At 51.5% G+C, this 20,518-nt stretch overlaps 1 protein-coding gene across 1 annotated transcript in view; it reads right to left on the reverse strand.

Moving 5' to 3' along the window:
- Positions 1-772: 772 nt before the first annotated feature.
- The window catches only part of Ube2v1 (ubiquitin conjugating enzyme E2 V1), a 29,260-nt gene continuing 9,514 nt past the window's right edge, over positions 773-20,518 (reverse strand). Inside the window, exons 2-4 of the mRNA XM_028868577.2 lie at positions 13,067-13,215; positions 3,919-4,044; positions 773-2,404 (exon numbers count right to left, since the gene is read on the reverse strand). Coding sequence (XP_028724410.1) covers positions 2,258-2,404; positions 3,919-4,044; positions 13,067-13,215 — 422 coding nt within the window. The 3' untranslated portion in view covers positions 773-2,257. The remainder of the gene's footprint in view (positions 2,405-3,918; positions 4,045-13,066; positions 13,216-20,518) is intronic.

A 20,518-nucleotide genomic window follows, 5' to 3' on the forward strand; every position in this document is an offset into this window, starting at 1 on the left:
ACAGCTATGACAGCACAGCAGTATTTTTACTTTTGGCATGAAAGCCCAGCCAGCACAGGCTCTCCCCAATCAACAAGGAGCTAGAGGATCCCAAAGCTACTTAAGCCCACTGAGGCACAATGGGTCACCAATAGCTGGGGCCTTGAACTCCTGATCCTCCTGCCTCCACCCCTAAAGACGAGGATTACAGGTGTGCACAACCATGCCCAGCTATTTTTTCTCTCAGGGTCTTTATAGGTCGAAGTCCTGATCTTGCTGCCTCCACCTCCCAAATAAAAACCTTTAAAAACGGATTTTTTGGCTGGTAGTGGAGCACACACCTTTAATCCTGGCACTTGAGGCAAAGACAGGAAGATCTCTGAGAGTTTGAGGCTAGCCTGATCTACAAAGCAAGTTCCAGGACAGCCAGGGCTACGTAATAGAGACCCTGTCTTAAAAACAAACAAGAACCCCCACATCCTTTGAGACAGGACAAACTGGTGCACAGGCCAGTCCAGGCTACTGCTTGTTCTGACCACTCTCTCAAATGAAGGGCAAACCTCACCCACAGATGCCCCCATGGTTATCAGCAGGCTAACACCACTGTGCCTGGCTTTGATCTCACCAAGTGTCGAGGGATCTGTCCCTTTACTTCACAGTGATGAAGAGCCTGGACTTGGCTGTAACACCCCAAGTGTTCTCGCCTGCTTCAGACATCATGCAGTTCCCAGAGCATCTAAAAGCATTTGACCCTCTTGCTGAATAAGCCTGGCGGAAAAAGGGCACAGCCTGCTCTGTATCAATGCACACTTGTTTATTACAGTAAAATCAGGCAATGACTGACAACACGCTGCTTATGGAACACTGTTAAACTTGACTTACAGGATGCCTCGCCCGGACAGCTACAGTTTGCCCCAGAAAGATCAATGGCCACACCAGCCACTTTTCAGACCTGATAGTTGCCGCTTCAACAGGTGAATTCACATATATGCTTAACCCCACCCCACCCCCCAAAAAAAACCCAAACCCAAAATAACCCTTGCAACACAACGAATTGCCTTTATTTCGGTATGCATCCACATTTCAACATTTAGTGGTCCTGAACAGAGTGGGGAACATGGCGACGAGCCCAGAGGCCAGGCCCACTGATCTAAAACCTCGTGACACAGAGCTCCTTCGGGTCTTGGCGAGGGTCTGAGGAGCAGCAACACTGAACCCTGAGTCCGCAGGGTCAGGGGCTCTGTTCAGCTGTCAGGCTCCACCAGACCTGATGGTGGCCAGGGAGCCCCGTCCAAACCTCTTCAGTGTGTAAAAGCAAAGCGATTATGAGAGAAGGAACCGACTCAGAACCCTGTGCGCTTGGACTCCGCATGGCCTTTCTCTAGGCGTCACCACCAAGGCCCCTGAGCGCTGGCAGGTCTGTGGCCCCGAGACTGCTCTGTTCACCTCGAGACCTGAGCTCAAAGTGCATCGGCTGATGGTGGCAGCAGGGCTGAGGACCCGGCCCCCCTTCCCGGGCTGGTGGCAAGTGAACGTGTGGTCCAGAGCTAAGTGAGGGAGGCCAGGCTCTTCCAACCTCATCTGATGGCTTCTGGCCACAGCAAGTGTTGGGTGGTGATGGGCAACAAGGGAGTTGAGGAGGGGAGAGCAGCACCCCTTGATAAAGGTGGGGAGACGGGAAGCCCTGAATTCCTCACCCACGGCCAATTTCTGAGGGAGGGGAGGGTTACAATCTAAGCTTTGGCCAAGGGCGGGAGTGGAGGAGTGGGGGGGACGATGGCTTGGAGGGGCATCACTTAAGACTTAAGAAAGCAGGGGTGCGGCCAAAGCACCCCCAAGCCCAGCAGTAGTCCCACAGCTGCTACCTGAAGCCTTCCCATCTAGTCTAAGGGCCACCCCACGGCTGTGGCAGGAGGGCGGGGCGGGCAGAGGCAGACCCAGGTCATGTGTCAGCAGCAGGTGATTGTGTGACGTGTCTGTTCACAGTTGCGTTAGCTGTGCCCACCGCTCCCAAAGGAAACCGATTTCAACACACCTTCTTGATCCCAGAAGTTCAACTAGGCAGCCAGCGGTTACACTCAACAGAAGATGTTACACAGCACAGCCTATGTATTTCAAATGGACAAGAAATTAGTATCAGAGCAGTGTTCCAGGATGGAGTCTCAGTGGAGCTCTCTCTCCAGTCCTTTGAGGTCTACAAGATGAATCTAGAAAATTCACTACTGTGGGAAATGAAGACTTAGGTTGGACTGGGGAGGGGAGGCCGGGGCCTTGGTGACTAATTGCTGTAACACTGTCCTTCTGGCGGCTGTGGTAGCTTCATGTTCTCTTTTGACATCATCAAGCGCCGCAGCTCCTGCAGGATGACTTTGATGCTGTGGGAATTCTGCCACTTGGCCAGCACTGCCGTGGCCCTTGGATCCACCTGCAAAGAGGCAAACACCAGAGAGATCACCCCGACTTCGAGCAAAGCCTCCCCAAGGTGGCTCTGCTGAGCCTGCATGGCTCCATCAACAGAGGCCATGCCAAGTGCCCCCTGCCCTGCAGCCAGTCTGCCTCCTTTTCTGGGTCCCACCCAGCATGGAAGAACCAAAGAGCTTGTGGAACATGGGGAGATTTAACCTGGCCACCTGACGCACCTACGCCCTGTCCTTTCTCCTCTATACACTAGGGTGGGGCTGATAAAGGTGGGAGCGGCACCGAGGTCGGTCTCTCAGGTCACCAAGGGTGGGTGGCTCTAATACAGTAACACACTTCTGACAGGTCATTTCTCGTTCTCTGGCCCATCTTCTGAAGACTTCAAGGACAGAGGCTGCGCACGATGCCCCCAAGCCTCTGGCAGGCAACATACAGATTCAGCATTTGCGGCTGGAGTGAGGCTGCGAGGCAGATCTCCCTAGCCTGTGGAAGGAAGGCCCCGCCCGGGCTTTCGTCTACAACAGTGCTGCAGCACTTTGGACTTCTCAGGACAAGGCCTGGCAGTCCCACCCAGGAAGAGGAAACGGTAATGCAGGAGGAAGAGCCCCTGCCGCAGTGCTTGGGACCACCAGTGAGCCGCACAGCTGAACCAACCACTCTGGCATGGTGAGCTCCACTCCGGAGGGCCTCAGTGTCCTGGTCATCAGTCTGAGACCTGGGAACGCTCTGGATTAGAGAGTCTGTTGTCAAAATGCACTTAAAAAGTCAGGTTCTGCCAGGCGGTGGTGGCACAAGTCTTTGATCCCAGCACTCGGGAGGCAGAGCCAGGTGGATCTCTGTGAGTTCGAGGCCAGCCTGAGCTACAGAGCGAGATCCAGGACAAGCACCAAAACTACACAGAGAAAGCCTGCCTCGAAAGAAAACCAAACAAGAAAGTCAGGTTCCAGTCAGGCACTCAGGAGCTGACAGGAGGACTGCTGGGGTAGAGGCCAGCCTGGGCTATAAAACAGGATCCTCTCAAAAAAATAAGCAAAGGGGCTGGAGAGATGGATCGGCGTTAAGAGCACTGGCTGCTCTTCCAGACCTGTGTTCAATTTCCAGCAGCCACATGGCAGCTCATAGCTGTCTGTAACCTCAGTTTCAGCAGACCCAACACCCTGACAAGGACATATATGCAGGCAAAACCCCAACGCTCATAAAATAAATAAGCAAGCAGCAAATATTAAACTATCACATAGCAGTGGTCAGGGTCCATGTAAAGATGTGGGAAAGGTCATGCCTCTGCCTCAGTTTCTGCATTTCCACCTCATGGTGTCACGAGCACTGAGCACTCTTATCTCAGTGACACCATGACATCTCAGCTCTGGGAGTGAGCTCAGAGGACTGACAAGACACAATGGAGGCAGCCCTGCCCTGCGTGGCAGACACACTGTGATAGCCTGCAGAGGATAAGGCAGCAGAGCACGGCCCCCGCCCCCGCCCACGAATTCAGCAGGGCAGCCTGGGCAGGACGGGACTTACCACTCCATTCGAACTGCTCACGCCGCTCATGTTGACTTTTGTTACAAATCTTACAGATGGGGGTGCTTCTGGGTATTTAGGCCCACATTCTATTTTAAGGCTGTATATTCGGTTTTCATAAATTGTCTGGAAAAAAGGGTACAGAGATGTCAGTTACAAAGAGCTAGGAGAAGTACAACTTGAGACCCTGTTGCCCTGGAACTACAGCGTGATGGTGTGCCTGGGGACAGGTGGAGAGCACAAGGCCCTGCACTGGCCTCCGAGAAGTGAGCGAAGGACAGGACAACGAACCTCGTGCTGCTCGGGTGTAAGTGTCACCAAGTCCAACCCTCTGCTCTTTTGTAGTCATGGTGACCCGAGAAGTAGCTACCAGCATCGAGTGAGTGAATGCGGCCATACAGCTGACACAAGTCCACCAGGGACAGCATCCATCTGAAGTGCCAACGTGGCGTGGTGTGGTGGCACACACCTGGAGTCCCGAGAGTTCAAGGTTCTATGTAACTACACGGTGACTCTGAGGCCAATCTAGACTATGTGTGTCCCTGTCTCAAATAAACAAAAATGCCAACTGCAGGGCTGAGGGCTGTGGAGACGGTCCAGTGGGCAGAGGGCTGCTCATGCCAGCCTGTCAAGGCGGAAGGAGGGAAGAGTACAGACGGTGTCTGCGGGTCTCTACGCACCTAGTTAGAAAGCTAGTCACGCCTTCAGGAGAAGGCAGGCCAGCCCAACTCCACACCAGCACCACTGGCTGCAATGTTCAGCAGTAAAGCATGGCTGTGCCGGGCCCCATCCTGCACGGACATTCACTCCGACTGGAACCCCCACAGCTCTAAGACCTGCCTCAACCAGCATGTAGCTCTATTCTGTGCCCCACCTTTGAGTCTCGCACACACAACAGTTGTTCCTGGCAAACAGTGACATCTACTGGTCTCTGTGTCTTTTTAAAACCACTGGACACGTGTTTAAGAAGCCAGGTTCTTCAGGTCACTACTCATCATGCACCTATGCAAACCATTCTCCTGATAAGCTGACTAAGCCAGCGCTCAAACATGGTCTCCCCCCTTCCCCCTCCCCTGGGAGCACTGCCACCCATCACCTATCCAGCATGGTCAACCAAAACCTAGCTGCAGGGTCTGGGTGGAGGAGTGCCCTCACAGCTCCCGGGGTCTGGGTGGAGGAGTGCCCTCACAGCTCCCGGGGTCTGGGTGGAGGAGTGCCCTCACAGCTCCCGGGGTCTGGGTGGAGGAGTGCCCTCACAGCTCCCGGGGTCTGGGTGGAGGAGTGCCCTCACAGCTCCCGGGGTCTGGGTGGAGGAGTGCCCTCACAGCTCCCGGGGTCTGGGTGGAGGAGTGCCCTCACAGCTCCCGGGGTCTGGGTGGAGGAGTGCCCTCACAGCTCCCGGGGTCTGGGTGGAGGAGTGCCCCCACAGCTCCCGGGGTCTGGGTGGAGGAGTGCCCTCACAGCTCCCGGGGTCTGGGTGGAGGAGTGCCCCCACAGCTCCCGGTTCACATCGCTGAGGCCCCCAAGCCTGCAGGGTTAGCCCCTCAACTCTCAGCACAGGCTCCGTCAAGACCCATAAGCCCCAGGGGCATCCAGGAGAGGCCAAGGCAAGACTGCCAGAAGTGCAGAGTTCCAGCCAGGTAAGAGCCAGAGTGAGGCCCTGCCTCAGAAACAAACAGAAAAAAGACCGACAGTAAACGAAGGAGGGGGGAACCTCAGAGCAGGTCACAGCAGAAGACTGCAGCTCAGTTCCAGCACCCACATGGCAGCTCAAAACTGCCTCTAACTCCAGTTCCAGGGGACCTGACGCCCTTGGTGGACACCAGACATGCACAGAGTCCATAAACACACACGCAGGCTAAGCACCTACACACGTAAGACTGGCCCTCTCAAAAAGCCAGCAGCTGGTATGTGGCTTGCTTACTTGTACAGGGTGTGGGGTTCCATCCCCACCACAGCAGAAAACCCCAAACCAACACAACTACGTGCTTCATTAACGCGGTGACGGGGTTTCTTCTGCAGATATACCTACATCTGTGAAACCGGGATTCTTAACAAGGCACCTTGCCAGGGGTGGTGGCATCTGCTTGTGACTCTACCGTTCAGAAGGCGGGAACAGCAGGCACGATGAGGACCTGCCTGGGCTGCATATCGAGACAGCCCCAAAACAAAACAAAAAGTGTTTTGGAGGGTTGGTATAGTAGCTTATACCAGGTACCCCACACTTGGAGGCTGAGGCAGGGTCTCACTGTGGCCAGGCTGACCTCGAACTTGACTCTTCTGCACCAACACCAGTGTTGGATTGCACAGTGTGTCCCTTTTACTATGTGGCATACAATGATTGTATACACAGCTTTTGAGCAGTATGTTGGAAAATAAAAACAAAAACAAAACCCAGAGGAGGAAAAAACAACCTACCAAATCTACAGGTCACACATCGTACACCTTTACATTTACAAAGCTGGGCACATGGACTCCTGCTTTTAACCTCAGTACTCAGGAGGCAGAGGCAGGGGGATTGTTGTGAACTACAGTGAAACCATGCCTTAAAAAAATACAAATAAATGAATATATTTTAAAAAAACTAGCAAAAATAAATGGGCAATCTGGGCCAGGTGGTCCAGGCCTGTGACTGAGGTACTGTCTCAAAATCAAGTAAGAGGGCTGGGCGGTAGCTCAGCTAAACAGCCCCTCCCTGGCATGCAGGCGGCCCTAACAGCAGTCCCCAGCACTAAAATAAATAAGCAAAAAGAGCTGAGTCCCTCAGGGGTTCCATTTAGATACTCTGCCAAGGGCCAGTGAGCTGATCCAGCAAGTAAAGACGCCTGACATCTGAGCCCAATCCCTGGGACCCACAGAGTAGGAAGACGCTTCAGAGGGGCCTCTGACCGCCACACGCACACTGTAATGCACACAATGCAGGTGTGTACACACATATATAGGTAAATAAATTTTATTATGTGTACACATAAATTTGTGCACATGCATGCAGTGTCCAGAGACCAGAGAGGCCTGAGGTGAAACTGCAGGAGCCTGAAGCAGCATAGAAGCCAGGATGGAATCCTGGTCCTCCTTAGTAGCAAGCACTCTAGCTTCTGAGCCCTTCTCTCCAGCCCCATGAATAACTAAATACAAAATAAATAAATAAATAAATAAATAAATAAATAAATAAATAAATAAAATAAAAAGTTGCTTGTACACACTTTGGATCTTAGCACTTAGAAGGCAGAGGCAGACACATCTGTCAGTCTGAGCTAACAGAGTGAGTTCCAGGCTAGCAGTGACTGAGATCAGAGATCCTTTCTTAGGTTTTTTGAGACAGGGTTTCCCTGTGTAGCCTGGCTGTCCTAGAACTTGCCCTATAGACCAGGCTGGCCTCGAACTCACAGATCCACCTGCTTCAGCCTCCTGAGTGCTGGGATTTTAAAAGTGTGGGCTGGGGGAGCTAGAGAGATGGTTCAGCGGTTAGGAGCACTGACTGTTCTTCCAGAGGCCTTGAGTTCAATTCCCAGCAACCACATGGTGGCTCACAACCATCTGTAATGAGATCTAGTGCCCTCTTCTGGTGTGCAGGCAGAACACTGTATACATAATAAATAAATAAATACATCTTAAAAAAAAAAAAAAAAGGTGTGGGCCACCAGCACCCAGCTGAAACCCCATCTTAAAAAAACAAAAAACAAACAAACAAAAAACAGGGCTGGAGAGATGGCTCAGAGGTTAAGAGTACCAACTGCTCTTCCAGAGGTCCTGAGTTCAATTCCCAGCACCCACATGGTGGCTCACAACCATCTGTAATGAGATCTGGTGCCTTCTTCTGTATACATAATAAATAAATCTTTAAACAAAACAAAACAAAACAAAAACAAGCAATTATGCTTGCAAGGTGTGATGGTACATACCCATAACGCCAACACTTAGGAGGAGCTCTAGACCAGCCTATACATAAGACCCCAACTCAAAAACACCAAGTTGGTTTGTAGTTCCAGAGCACATTCCTTATGAGCATAGAGCAGATCACTCACACCAGGAACCTAGAAAGAGTTGCTTTTATGGCTTTGTTTTTAACATCAGAAAACCAAGTTAATCAAAACTACAGGGACGCCAGGTGTGGTGGCTTACGACAATGCCCCAGCTTCTGGGAGGTTGAGGCAGAAGGACGGCTCTAAATTCTGGGTCAGTTGGGCTGCAGAGACTCTAAAATGTCTCCTAAAGCAAAACAATGAACGTATAGGTTTTAAAAGAAGAACAGGGGCTGGAGAGATGGCTCAGTGGTTAAAACCACTGGCTGCTCTTCCAGAGGTCCTGAGTTCAATTCGCAGCAACCACAGGGCGGCTCACAACCATCTATCATGGGATCTGGTGCCCTCTTCTGGCATGCAGAAATACATGTAGGCAGAGCACCCATACATTAAAACAAAAGAAGCAATACACCCCAGCCAGGCAGTGATGGCGTGCATGCCTGGTATACTCCTGGCACTTGAAAGGCAGAGGCAGTCGCATCTCTGAGTTTGAGGCTAGCCTGGTCTACAGAGTGAGTTCCAGGACAATCAGGGCTACACAGAAACCCTGTCTCGAACAAAACATAAAAAACCAAAAACTAAAACCCAAACCACAGGAGACAAGGAAGGAGAGTCACTAACAGCTGGAAGGCTGGGCAGCAGCCGCCTCCTCTGGCAATGGCAGTCCTAGGCACACCCCCCGAAGTGCAAACAGTGCTCCACACACCGCCATCCACACACACACCGCCATCAGTGTCCGCCCACCGCTACAAGGGCACACCCAGGACGGCGCTCCTGCCAACAGTGCAAAGGCATGGAGTACCGCAGGTGCTACCGTACCATGAGTTCCTACACGGTCTTTAATAAAGCCCAAGCCAGACACTGCGGTAAAAGCCGGAAGATCAGAGAGACAAAGGAACAAGCCACCGCCACATCTTACCTCTAGGAGTCCTCAGCCTAAAAAAGATTCAGTTCCTGTCTTCTCACGCCTTATATATCTTTCTCCGCCCAGCTAGGATTAATGTCATGTGTGCTTCCCAAGTCCTGGGATTTTTTTTTTTTTTTGTGTGTGGTTTTTCGAGACAGGGTTTCTCTGTGTAGCTTTGTGCCTTTCTTGGAACTCACTTGGTAGCCCAGGCTGGCCTCGAACTCACAGAGATCCGCCTGGCTCTGCCTCCCGAGTGCTGGGATTAAAGGCGTGCGCCACCAACGCCCGGCTGGGATTTTTTTTTTTTTTTTTAAAGATTTATTTATTATGTATACAGAGGAGGGCACCAGATCTGATTACGGATGGTTGTGAGCCACCATGTGGGTGCTGGGAATTGAACTCAGGACCTCTGGAAGAGCAGTCAGTGCTCTTAACCTCTGAGCCATCTCTCCAGCCCCCAGTAAGTCCTGGGATTAAAGGCGTGTGCCACCACTGCCTGGCTCTATTTCTCTCCTAGACTGAGTCAATCTCATGTAGTCCAGGGTGGCTTTGAACTCACAGAGATCCAGATGGATCTCTGCCTCTCAAGTACTAGGATTAAAGGTGTGAACCACCACTGCCTGGCCTCTATGTTTACTCTAGTGGCTTGTCCTGTTCTCTGATCTTCAGGCAAATTTATAGGGTACACAATATGTCACCACATGCTATAGGGCTTTGCCAGAAACAGACGCCTTGGAATCAGCACCATCACATGCCTGCAGCTCAGCGTGGGAGGGGGAAGAAGTCACCACCAACAGTTCTTTTTTTTTTTTTTTTTTTTTTTATGATTGAGGGGAAGGTTTTTATTGTAGAGGCATCTGGGAGTGTGCAGAGCAGGGAGATACACTCAACATGGCCTGTAGAGTGAACTGGGCAGTGAGAAGGGAGAGAGACCAGGAGAGCGAGAGAGGAAGAGAAGAGACAACCAAGAGAGAGAGAGGGGGGCAAGAGAGGGGGCCGAGAACACAGAGCTGAAATGGCAGGGTTATATAGGAATGAGGAGCTGGGGGAAGGGAAGCCTATGAACTGGAGCAGTTCCCAACAGTTCTTTAGAATGATGAAAATGATACGATGTGAAGTGACAGATTCTGGGGTGGCCCTGTTAACTGGATGCCATTCATTCACTCATTCATTCATTCATTCATTCATTCATTCATTCACTCACTCACTCACTCACTCACTCGTGTGTGTGTGTGTGTGTGTGTGTGTGTGTGTGTGTGTGTGTGTGTGTACATTGAACTCTGGTTGCTTTATCCACTGAGCTACCCTGGATGTTGAACATCATCGCAGACTGGGGCCCCAGACCATAGGAAGAGGATGCTTGCTGAGCACCAGCTCTCCACGCTCTCTTCCTGACCGTGTATGCAGTGTGACCAGCAGGCTTCTTTTGCCAGGTATTGTATCAGAGCGCTGAGAAAAGTCCAATAATAAGAACTTGCAATTATACACGTTACAAGCACACTCTAAAACAAGCATGGGGACATCCACGTACTCTCAGTATACCAGAAGCAGAGCAATAACTCTTGAGTCTGAGGCCAGCCTGTACTACATCAAACTGTACCTTAAAACCAAGGATTGGGGCCCAGAGAGATGGCTTAGTTGTTAAGAGCCCACACTGTTCTTACAGAGGACCCACTTGGTTCCCAGCACCCCCCCACCGGCAGATCACAGCCTCCTGTAAGTCCAGCTCCAGGGGAATCCAATACGACTTGCTTCTTTGGACATCTGCAGATACATGCATATACCTACACCAAACACGCATAATTAAAATTAGAAAGCCCAACAGATATAGTCCAGTGGTAGAGACCTGCCTGCTTTGTGCAAAGCTCTAGGTCCCAGCATTTGGGAGGCTGGGGCAGGAAGATGCCAAGTTTAAGGCCAGCCTCATCTGCAAAGAAAGATCCTGTTCTACTTTTGAAATGGGGTCTGGATAGGTAGCCCAGGCTAGCCTCCAACTAATAGTGATCCTCCCGCCTCAACCTCCCAAGAGTTGAGATTATAGGTCTGAGCCACCACCCGGCTCAAGACCTTGTCTTAATTAAAAGATGTGCAGGCATATCTGGGGTGGGGCTCAGTGGCATGCTGCAGGGTTTGCCAAGCAAGACTCTGTGAGGTCCTAAGGTAGCTCTGTAATACCGGCAGCACTGCAAGTGCACACATTAGCTCGTGGAAAGTCCCAGTGCTTTAGCAGCTCTTTCAGCTCTCCACCCCTTCAGGAAAGAGTAAACTCAAGTTCAGGACAATCCAAGCCGTTTTTGTTTGTTAGGGACGGGGGTCTTGGTATGTAGCCCCAACTGCCTCAAGCCTGCAGCACTGACGCCTCCCCTTTAGTTCCAGGTGTGTGCTGCACACCACACCCAGCCTGCGTTTAGGCAGAACAGTGTCGTCAGTGTCACTTATGGGCTGTTTGAGATTTGTCTGTGCAGCAGTGACTCGGAGCTGCACATGCTCTGCTCTCAGGCTGCTGATCCTGGGAAGCAGGAAAGTGGTTCACAGCCCCGCAGCTGCCTGACCCCGAGCCATGTGCGGGCACTCTGGGGAGAAGGAAGGACTCTCTAGAGGCTGAATCCTCTTAGCAAAGAAGGATCTGTAGAGCCATCTAGCTGTGCATCCCCAGTACTCCAGTCAGTAAGCTGCTTCTCAGGGAGAAGGGAAAGGGCACAACCGGACGGCACACACACACACTAACTCTGTACCAGCCAGCGTCAGCACTGCGAAAACGACTCAGGAAGACACAGTAAAGCGCACGGCTGGTCATTCCCCGGCAGCGTCAACAACCCTCGAAGATGAACTTCAAGTATGCGAAAGCTCCTGAGCCTGAGGCAGGTGTCAGTTCCCAGTGCCCACAACTGGAGTCCTCCTATCTCCAAAGTGCACAGGCACTGCCTTGCTCAAGCTGAAAAGGAAGGAAGCTGTCACCCTTAGGCACACACAAACACACTGGACAGGTCTAGCCACATTCAGGCCACACCTCCCAGGGCTCATCTGCTGGAGTGTCCCATTCTAGGGTCTTTCCTTCTCCCAATTCTCTCCTGCATCAAGTAGGAAACGTCTACCACCCCAGTGCTGACCAATGGCAGGGAGGAGTGAGGCCTTGACAGACAGACCCAGGCCGGAAGGTGCCAGCTCTGCGTGCGACTGGGCAGGTGACCTCACTCCTGAGTCAGCTTCCCCACCTGTGACCTGGAATGTGGTCACGTAGGAGGACCTGACAACAACCTGTGTGCACTAAACACACTTCTGGAGGGCTAACCATGTATCCTCAAACACAGCTGGCCAGGACCTCACAAACCAGAACTCTCACTGGCCCTGGTTTTTTTAAAATACCTCTGAACCCAGCAGAGCTGGCAGTGACGAGCAGTACACAAAGGCACAGCACAGCTGGGCAGTGGTGGCCGCTGCCTTAGGAGTGTTGCGGGCAGTCCAGGTACTCAGAGCGTGTTCTAAACGTCAGCTCGGGGCACAGCAAGCTCAAAGGCCAGTGTCTACACTGTCATGGAAATTCACACTACTGACTACACAGGATTCATTTACCCAAGATGGAGAGACATCACCAGAGGGGCTCAGATGTATAAACTGAAACTGGCCAGCCACATTTCAAAAAACACCGTTGGTGAGCGTCTGCCAACAAGGTTACCATTTATGGTGATATTTTATTTGTACTGAAATGTGATTTTATTTGTAGGTTAATAAATAAAGTTGCCTGGGGGTCAGAGCTAATAGCAAGCCATAGCAGAAACTGAGTGGTGGTGATGCACACACCTATAATCCCAGCACTTGGGAGGCAGAGCTAGGCAGATCTCTGTGTGTTCAAGGATACAGCCAGCATGGAGACACACGCCTGTAATCTCAATACCAACCATCGACCTGGAGGTCTGTATAGATGGGAAGTGACGAGGAGGTCATGTGGTTGGGTTTACAACCAATGAGAAGGCAGAATAGAAAGTCAATAAAAAGGACAAACAGACAGGGTGTAGGTCTCTTGCTGAGAGGAAAGACAGCAGCAACAGTGAAGGGTAAGGTTTCTAGCTCTTAGCTATTGCTCTGACCTCTTGGGCTTTCATTTCTGCACTGGCTCTGTGTTTCCTATTTAACAAGACTGTTCATCCACAACCACTGATTCAAAAGGAGGCACGGTGAACTTAAGACAAGACAGTTACAGCCACAGCTTGGTGCTTACTCTTGGAGGCCCAATTATCATCCCTGTCCATCTTGTAAGTGTCATGTCTTCGTCGTCCTCTAGACCCCAGCTAACTGTGCCGTCGCCTACTCCTTTCTGGCCTTCTTCCAGCTCTTCCAACAGTCGGAAATTTCGAGGGACTTTTACTCCTAAAACAAATGGAAAGAAATTCAAGATGCTAGCAAGTCCAGGGGGGTTGTAAGCCTAGAGCAGGCTGCTCAGTGTCGCTGTCTGAACACAAGGGCAGCATGCATGAGGTGCCCACAGCGGTCTCCCTGCAGCACACACTGAGCCGGAGCTCAGCCACCCCAGCCCTTCCACACACCCCACCCCAACTCCCGGTCTGGATGCTCCTTCCTTCGGCTGTGAGAGCTGGCTGAGAGGAATGCCACATGCAAACTGCAGCCTGAGACACAGCGCTTCCTTTCACCGGGTCCTGGTATGGCACATTTTGGAGAAGCTCCTGGCTGGGATGACTGGTAGCCTTAGAGGAAAAAGCATTGTATCCCATGAAATGCTGTCCCTACACATGGCTGTCAGCAGAGGTGCCAGGGGCAGGCTCTCAAGGTTCTTCCATTCCAGAAGTCATGGCTCCTCTCCTCATTTGTGAAAAATGCTACGAGAGGCAGCTGGTTCTGATTTACAGTGCCAGGTTTAACTAGATACCTAAGCTGGGCCTGAGGCTGGAGCCACCTCAGGTCAAGCAAGGTGTCTTGCATAGAGCTCAGACTTGGGGGTACAAATTCCAGCAGTGGCAGCTGACAGCTCACTCCTAGACTCCCCTGCAACTTTCCCTGATGGGGGGGGGGGACAACTCAGGACCTACACAAGCCACAGGTTCTCTTTGAACCCAGAGCCTCACTTGCCAGACTCCAGCACTCACTGTGTAGCACAGTGAGGAAAGGATCCCAGGAGACTGGAAGAGCTCCTGGGGTGTCCTGGGCTTCCTGATATGTAGGGCACAGGTCAGCGCTAGCTCACCTGCCCCGTCATGGCAGCCATGCCACAGGTGCTGGGTGACAGAGAGGCAGAGAACAGTGTCTGTGTTCCTGGAGCCCACCACCCTGGGAGGTGTGGGACAGATACAATGAGTGAACTGTATACAGATGGGGGAGACGGATCTCAGCTGAAGGGTGGCTGAAGGGACAGCATGCCCAAAGTCCCCAGGTCTGACATTTCTTAGGGTCAAGGAGCAGAGGAAACAGGGAAGCCAGGGAAGCAGGAAAGGGCTCTGACAGTGCAGCCCCTGGGGAACACGAAGGCCACTGGAGCTCTCAGAGTGACCGGAGTCCTTCTCCCAACCCAGACAGACCCCAAGTGCTATGAGGGGGATGCTGAGAAGGACCAGTGGCCATGTGGGGAAGAGCAAAGGTCCAGCAGACAGGATTTTTGTCAAGTGGCCTGTGGTGTGAGAGAAAGAGGTGAACTCTAGTACCCAGAGGTGTGGTGTGAGCATCTGGGGCAGCCGTGCTCATGGGGCCGGATGGAGTGCTTCATCCTCCAGGCCACAATTACTAGGAGTGACTTACTGGGTTAGGAAGTGTACAGGGCCTAGCAGTTCAAAGGCCCTGGGTTCCATTCTCACTACCACCACCAAAAAGAGTGACTTCTTTACTGCTGGGGTGCAGCGCACGTGCCTAGCAGGCACTTGCCTGCTTCTATTTCCAGCACACAGAATTTATTTAGGGCAAACAACACTATCCTAATTCCCATTTACAAACAGTAACAGTGAAGTTCCTTTTTAAAATATTGTGTTTGAAGCTGGGAATGGTGGCACACACCTTTAATTCCAGCACTCAGGAGGCAGAGGCAAGTGTCCTCTGGGTTTGATGTCAACCTGGTCTACAGAGTGAGTTCCAGGACAGCCAAGGTTACACAGAGAAACCCTGTCTAAAAGAATAATAATTGTGCACATGTGTGTATGTACATGCATGTACCTCAGGAGCTGTCCACTGATGCTCACTAATAGACTACAATGGCTAGTCAGCGAACCCCAGGGATCCTGTCCTACCTCCAAACACTGAGATCACAGACCATGCCTGGCTGGCTGGCTTCCTACTTGAGTGTTTAAGCTCAAAACCGGGTCCTCAGTCTTACAAGGCAGTATCACCTGTCCCACCCCCAGGGACAAGTGTGCAACAAAAGAGCCATTTGACTGAAAACACTAAATAATAGCACATGTGGTCTTGGTGTGTGTGTGTGTGCGCAGCAAAAGCCTAACAGCATACTTGACTCACTGGCTCGGGAAACGCTAGCATTTGTCACCCTCAGGAGAGCCAGCTGCACTGTCTGGCTGGTGACGTCCTACAGCAAACACGAAGCGAAGAGATTTAGACATCAGAGGCAAAACGAAAACACCACAATTATTTTGCTTAGAGTTAAATAAAAAGGAGGGGGAGGATTGGGAGATAGCTTATTTGCAAGAGCACTTGTTCTGCAAGCATGAAGACCTGAGTTCAAATCCCCAATACCCATATAGAAATCAGGGCATGGGTGAACATGCCTATGTGCCTATGACCCCACCACTGGGGTGGAGTCAGGAGAGCTGCTGATTGCAAGACTGTCTCACAACAGTTAAGCAGACACTAACTAGTCTCTGCTCTGGCTCCTGTACCGTGTGCATGGGTGTGCATGCCTGCATGTGTGCTTGCAACCCTCCAGAGTTAAATCTAACTACTACTATTATTAGAGAAAGGGTCTTCATATGTAGCCTAGGCTGGCCTCAAACTCAAGAGATCTGCCTGCCTGTTTCCCAAGTGCTAGGATTAAAGGCATGTACCACCACATTTGGCTACTCTGAATTTCTTTATTAGATCCATGTATATGTAGGTCAGAGGGCAGCCTGCACGAGCTGGTTCTCAGGGGTCAAACCCAGTCTGTCAGTCGGTGTCTTAAGTGCCAAGCCATCTTCATAGCCCTTAATCTCTTTTAAAAAAATCACATATATAGCTGAGTGGTGGTGGTACACACCTTTAATCCCAGCACTCGGGAGGCAGAAGCAGATGGATCTGAGTTCAAGGCCAGCCTGGTCCACAGATTGAGCTCCAGGATAGCTAAAGCTCCAGAGAAAAACCCTGTCTCAGGAAGAAAAAAAAAAAAAAAAAAAAAGAACAACACACATAAAGTGTGTCTGTGCATGTGAGTGTGGTGTCCACACAGGCCAGAAGAGAGATCCCCTGGAGCTGGAGTTATAGGCGGTTGTGAGCCTCTAAATCCAGCACTGGACCAAACTCATGTCTTCTGCAAGAGCAGTATATACTCTTAACCACTGAGCCTCCTCCCAGGCCCAGACCTAAATTTAAATGTTTAATAACAATACAAACTTGGCTGTGAAGCAAATGACTGCACATCACTCCTGGCTGTCACCTAAGTCCACAACAGCAGGGACGAATGACCAAAGAGCACCAGTCACACCTCTAGACAGCCACCTCCCCCCCCCCATCTGAGGGGCTTCAGTGCCTGCCTAGCGGGCACGAGGCCCTGGGTTTCAACCCTATCACAGCAAAGGTAAGAGTCACAGACTGACTCCTGCTCCTCCTGAACTCAGGAGGCAGCTTGGAACTCGAAACCAACCTACAGACTCCCTAAGACGTCATTAGGATACAGAAAGACCCTAGGGACACACCAGCAGGAATCAACTTACAAGCAAAAGGGAAGGGCCTGCCAGGCGGTGGCGGTGCATGCCTTTAATCCCAGCACTCGAGAGGCAGAGGCAGGCAGATCTCTGTGAGTTCGAGGCCAGCCTGGGCTGGAGTTCGAGGAAAGGTACCAAAGCTACACAGAGAAAGAAACCCTGTCTCGGGGGGGAGGGCTTGACTCTGGACTTCCTGTCTCTAGAGAGAGAAATATAATTTGTCTGGGTATTGTGTTATAGCAGTTCAGATGGTGGGCGATAACTCGGGAAGGAAACAGACTGAGATGTCAGCAGAGGCATCTCTGTATACAAGGACTGTGCCTTACAGTCCACACCTACATTATCTTCCTGCCTCAGTCTCCTCAGCTGAACTATGGTGTGTGTGAGCGCTCCTGTGTGCCCAGGGCACTCCTGGCAAGGTTCCACCACCTGGCCTTTGCACTTTCTAGTCTCTGAGGACTTCTTCAGACAGCACTAAGACAGCCTCCTTCACCTTCTCTGGGGACTCAGTTCTAAGACACTTGAGCGCAGTAATGTGCTGTTTTCTTCTGTCAGGCGGGGAACCAGCGAGCTGGCTCAGCATGCAAAGGTGTTTGCCACCAAGCCTGACTATCTGAGCCTATCCCTGGAAGGCATGTGGTAGAGGAGGGAAATGACTCCCACAAGGTATCCTCTGACCTCCACACTCATGCCCACAAACATGTACCACAAGTACACCACCAGCCCTTGGTATCCCTCTCTGCCTCACCTCATACCATTGAGTCCAAAGTATCCAAGCAAGTCTTTTTCTTTTCTTTTGAGACAGTCTCCTATAACCCAGGCTGATCTCAAACTCAACACATAGCCAAGGACGACTTTAAATTTTTGATCCTCCAGCCTCAGCCACTAGAGTAAGCGGATGACAGGCCCACACCACTATTCCTGGCTAGCATGTTACTTTCCAATTTGTCCCCCCACCCTTTGTTTTTTTTCCTTTGGTGACAGGGTTGCTCTGTGTAGCCCTGGCCATCCTAGAACTCACTATGTAGACCAGGCTGGCATTGAACTCACAACGATCTGCCTGTCTCTGCTGGGATTAACAACGTGTGCCATCATGCCCAATTACAACTCATTTATTTTCTGAACAATTTTTTTGTTTGTTTGTCAGGGTTTCTCCGTGAAGTTTTGGTGCCTTTCCTGGATCTCACTATGTAGACCAGGCTGGCCTTGAACTCACAGAGATCTGCCTGCCTCCGCCTCCCGAATGCTGGAATTAAAGGCGTGCATTACCACCACCACCACCACCACCACCCAGCTAAACAATAAACAAGTTCTAATTCACAGTAAAATCTTGATTAAAATAAAGTTTTGGGGGAATAGTAACAGCTGGCTAAAAGTCAGGAGTTAGGGTCACGGGACAGCTCATCCTGTCTCTCTAAAGATGCACTGAACTGTACTCACCATGTGCATTCAATCGGTACCAAACTCACCCACTTGTGGGCTGCAGTGGAAAGTGGTCTAGGCTCTTCACCTTCATGCAGCCAAGTGAAGTGGCCTGCCATCCCTGAGTACTCTGGAGGCTGGTATAAAAGGACCAGAAGTCTAAAGATAGCCTCAGCTATACTGGGAGCTGAAGGCCACCCTAGACTACTCAAGACCCTGTCTCAAACAACAGAATCCCTTTACATAAACATGTTGGGTGTGGTGGCACACACCTTTAGTCACAGCACTCCGGAGGCAGAGGCAGGTGGTTCTCTGTGAGTTTAAGGCCAGCCAGGTCTATATAGCAAGTTCCAGTCAGCCAGGGCTACACAGCAAGACTTGGTCTCAAAAACCATCAACACAATGGGTACCCACCCTCACTCAGTGTGGCAACCCTGTGTCTGCACCATGCCAGACAACACGGGCAGCAGGAGGACCATGGAGTGTCAGTATAGAAAGAACACCAACACTCAAATGTAGCCGACGGGAGGAAACGGTGAGAAAGAGGCTCTACCACTGAGCAGCCTTCCTAACATGGATGCTGACAGGCTCTCAAGTGACAGGCACCCCTTACGGGTAACGAACACGTGGGGAGCTGCACGTGGCTCTGAGGAGAAGCAGAGAAAAGGTAAACCAAGTCTCTGGACAGTGTCAAGATGAGCCAGCAGGCATGGCCCAGCTTTGGACTGCTTCTGCCATGGCTCAGGATGGGTGTCTGCCAGGAGAGGAAGTGACAGACACCTGCCACCAACTCCCTGCAGGCCTGGCAGGTGGTGAGGAGGAATGCTAGACTGAGCCAGCGGGTACTGGGCACCACAGTGTGTGTGGGGGGGTGAGGCACATGGGCAAGCGTTTATGCGTGGTGTCACTCCTGGGTTACCAAAGGGGCAATACTTCCAGCCCTCTTCTTGGACTGGACAAGCTGCAGATACACGCCAGATGAAAACCAAAGCTGGTATGGCAACACAGGCCTGCAACCCATACGCTCAAGAGGCTGAGGTTGAAGGCTTGGAAAGTTCAAGGCCTGGCTGGGCAACTTAGTGAGCCCCCCTCAAAATATTTCAAAAGTAGAAAGTGGACTGAGGACACATATAGTTCAGTGAACAGTGTCCTACAGCCTGTGGGAAACCCTGGGTTTCGCTGTCAGTACCAGAAAGGAGAAGACAGGCTTGGTGGCACTTGCCTGGGCTATAAAGGGATACACCTCCCGCCCCTACCACTCCAAGACTCAAAAGTAAAAGACAAGTGTGCAGAGCATATGATGGCTGTATGTGCTAGGTAAGCACTTCACTACTGATTTCCACTACAGCCACCAGGCACCCCAGAGGGAGAACCAGGGACTGAGAGCAGCATGGCATGGACTGCTCTTTAAATGGGCAGATCAGAGTGCCACCATGCTCCCACCAATGAGAATCAAGAGACCCGAGGCATCCTCTTCCCGCAGATTAGATGCAGGAGCTGAGATCAGTCAAGAATGTGTGAGTGTGCATGTGTGTGCAGTCTGTTTACAATAGTCCTGCTATATAAGCTGAGCACTTTCCCTTGGCCCAGTACAGAAGGGATCACAATACTCTGACCTCTGCAGAAGGAGTGAGCCCAGAAAGTTCTGTGGGGATGATGCTCGTCACATGGCCACCTTGCTGTGTGTGGTACCCCCTCCCTCAGTACAATGTACGTCTTCCAAATATCAAAGCAAAACAAGCCCCTCCTGACCCACATCCTCCCCAGCTCAGCAGTCACAACCCTAAAAGGCCATCCAAGCAGGAGTCTCATCTGTGGCTCTATTTGAACCTGCCACCTGGTCATTCACATCAGGACATGTTGCACCAGGACATGGGTCCTTGGCCAGATATTACGGTCAGTTCATGCCCCTGCCTCAGGTTGCTAGCTTTCTCCTTCAGCTCCTGCCTCTAAGCTCAATCTGGCTCCTGGATCCATTCTCTAAGCTCTTGATAGGACCCACTGCTCAAGTGCTTCTACAGGACCCACAGGCCCCAATAAACTGACCTTCAACCTCCAAGGCAACGCCGTGCCCTCCTCAACACCTGCCACAGGCCTCAACCACCCAGGACACTTCCAAGAGAGCCCACTGCACTCCATCACCTCCTGGCTCCTTCCACCTCAGTCTGGTCTTCTTGCCGTGCTCATTACCTCACTGGTGACTGCCGGGGACCCTGTCTGTTCTCCATGGACGATCCTTTAACGGTGAACAGGACACCATCACTTCCTTATAGGAATCCACCACTGACCTTCCATTACGACTGGGATTTGCCCCACTGGGCCTCCCTGCTGCCACTACAGCAGCAGCTTTTCAGGCTCCAGGGGAGGTTTGTCTTCCTCCAGCCTTTGCTCGCTAT

The sequence above is a fragment of the Peromyscus leucopus genome, chromosome 4 (assembly GCF_004664715.2).
Source record: "Peromyscus leucopus breed LL Stock chromosome 4, UCI_PerLeu_2.1, whole genome shotgun sequence".
NCBI lineage: Eukaryota > Metazoa > Chordata > Mammalia > Rodentia > Cricetidae > Peromyscus > Peromyscus leucopus.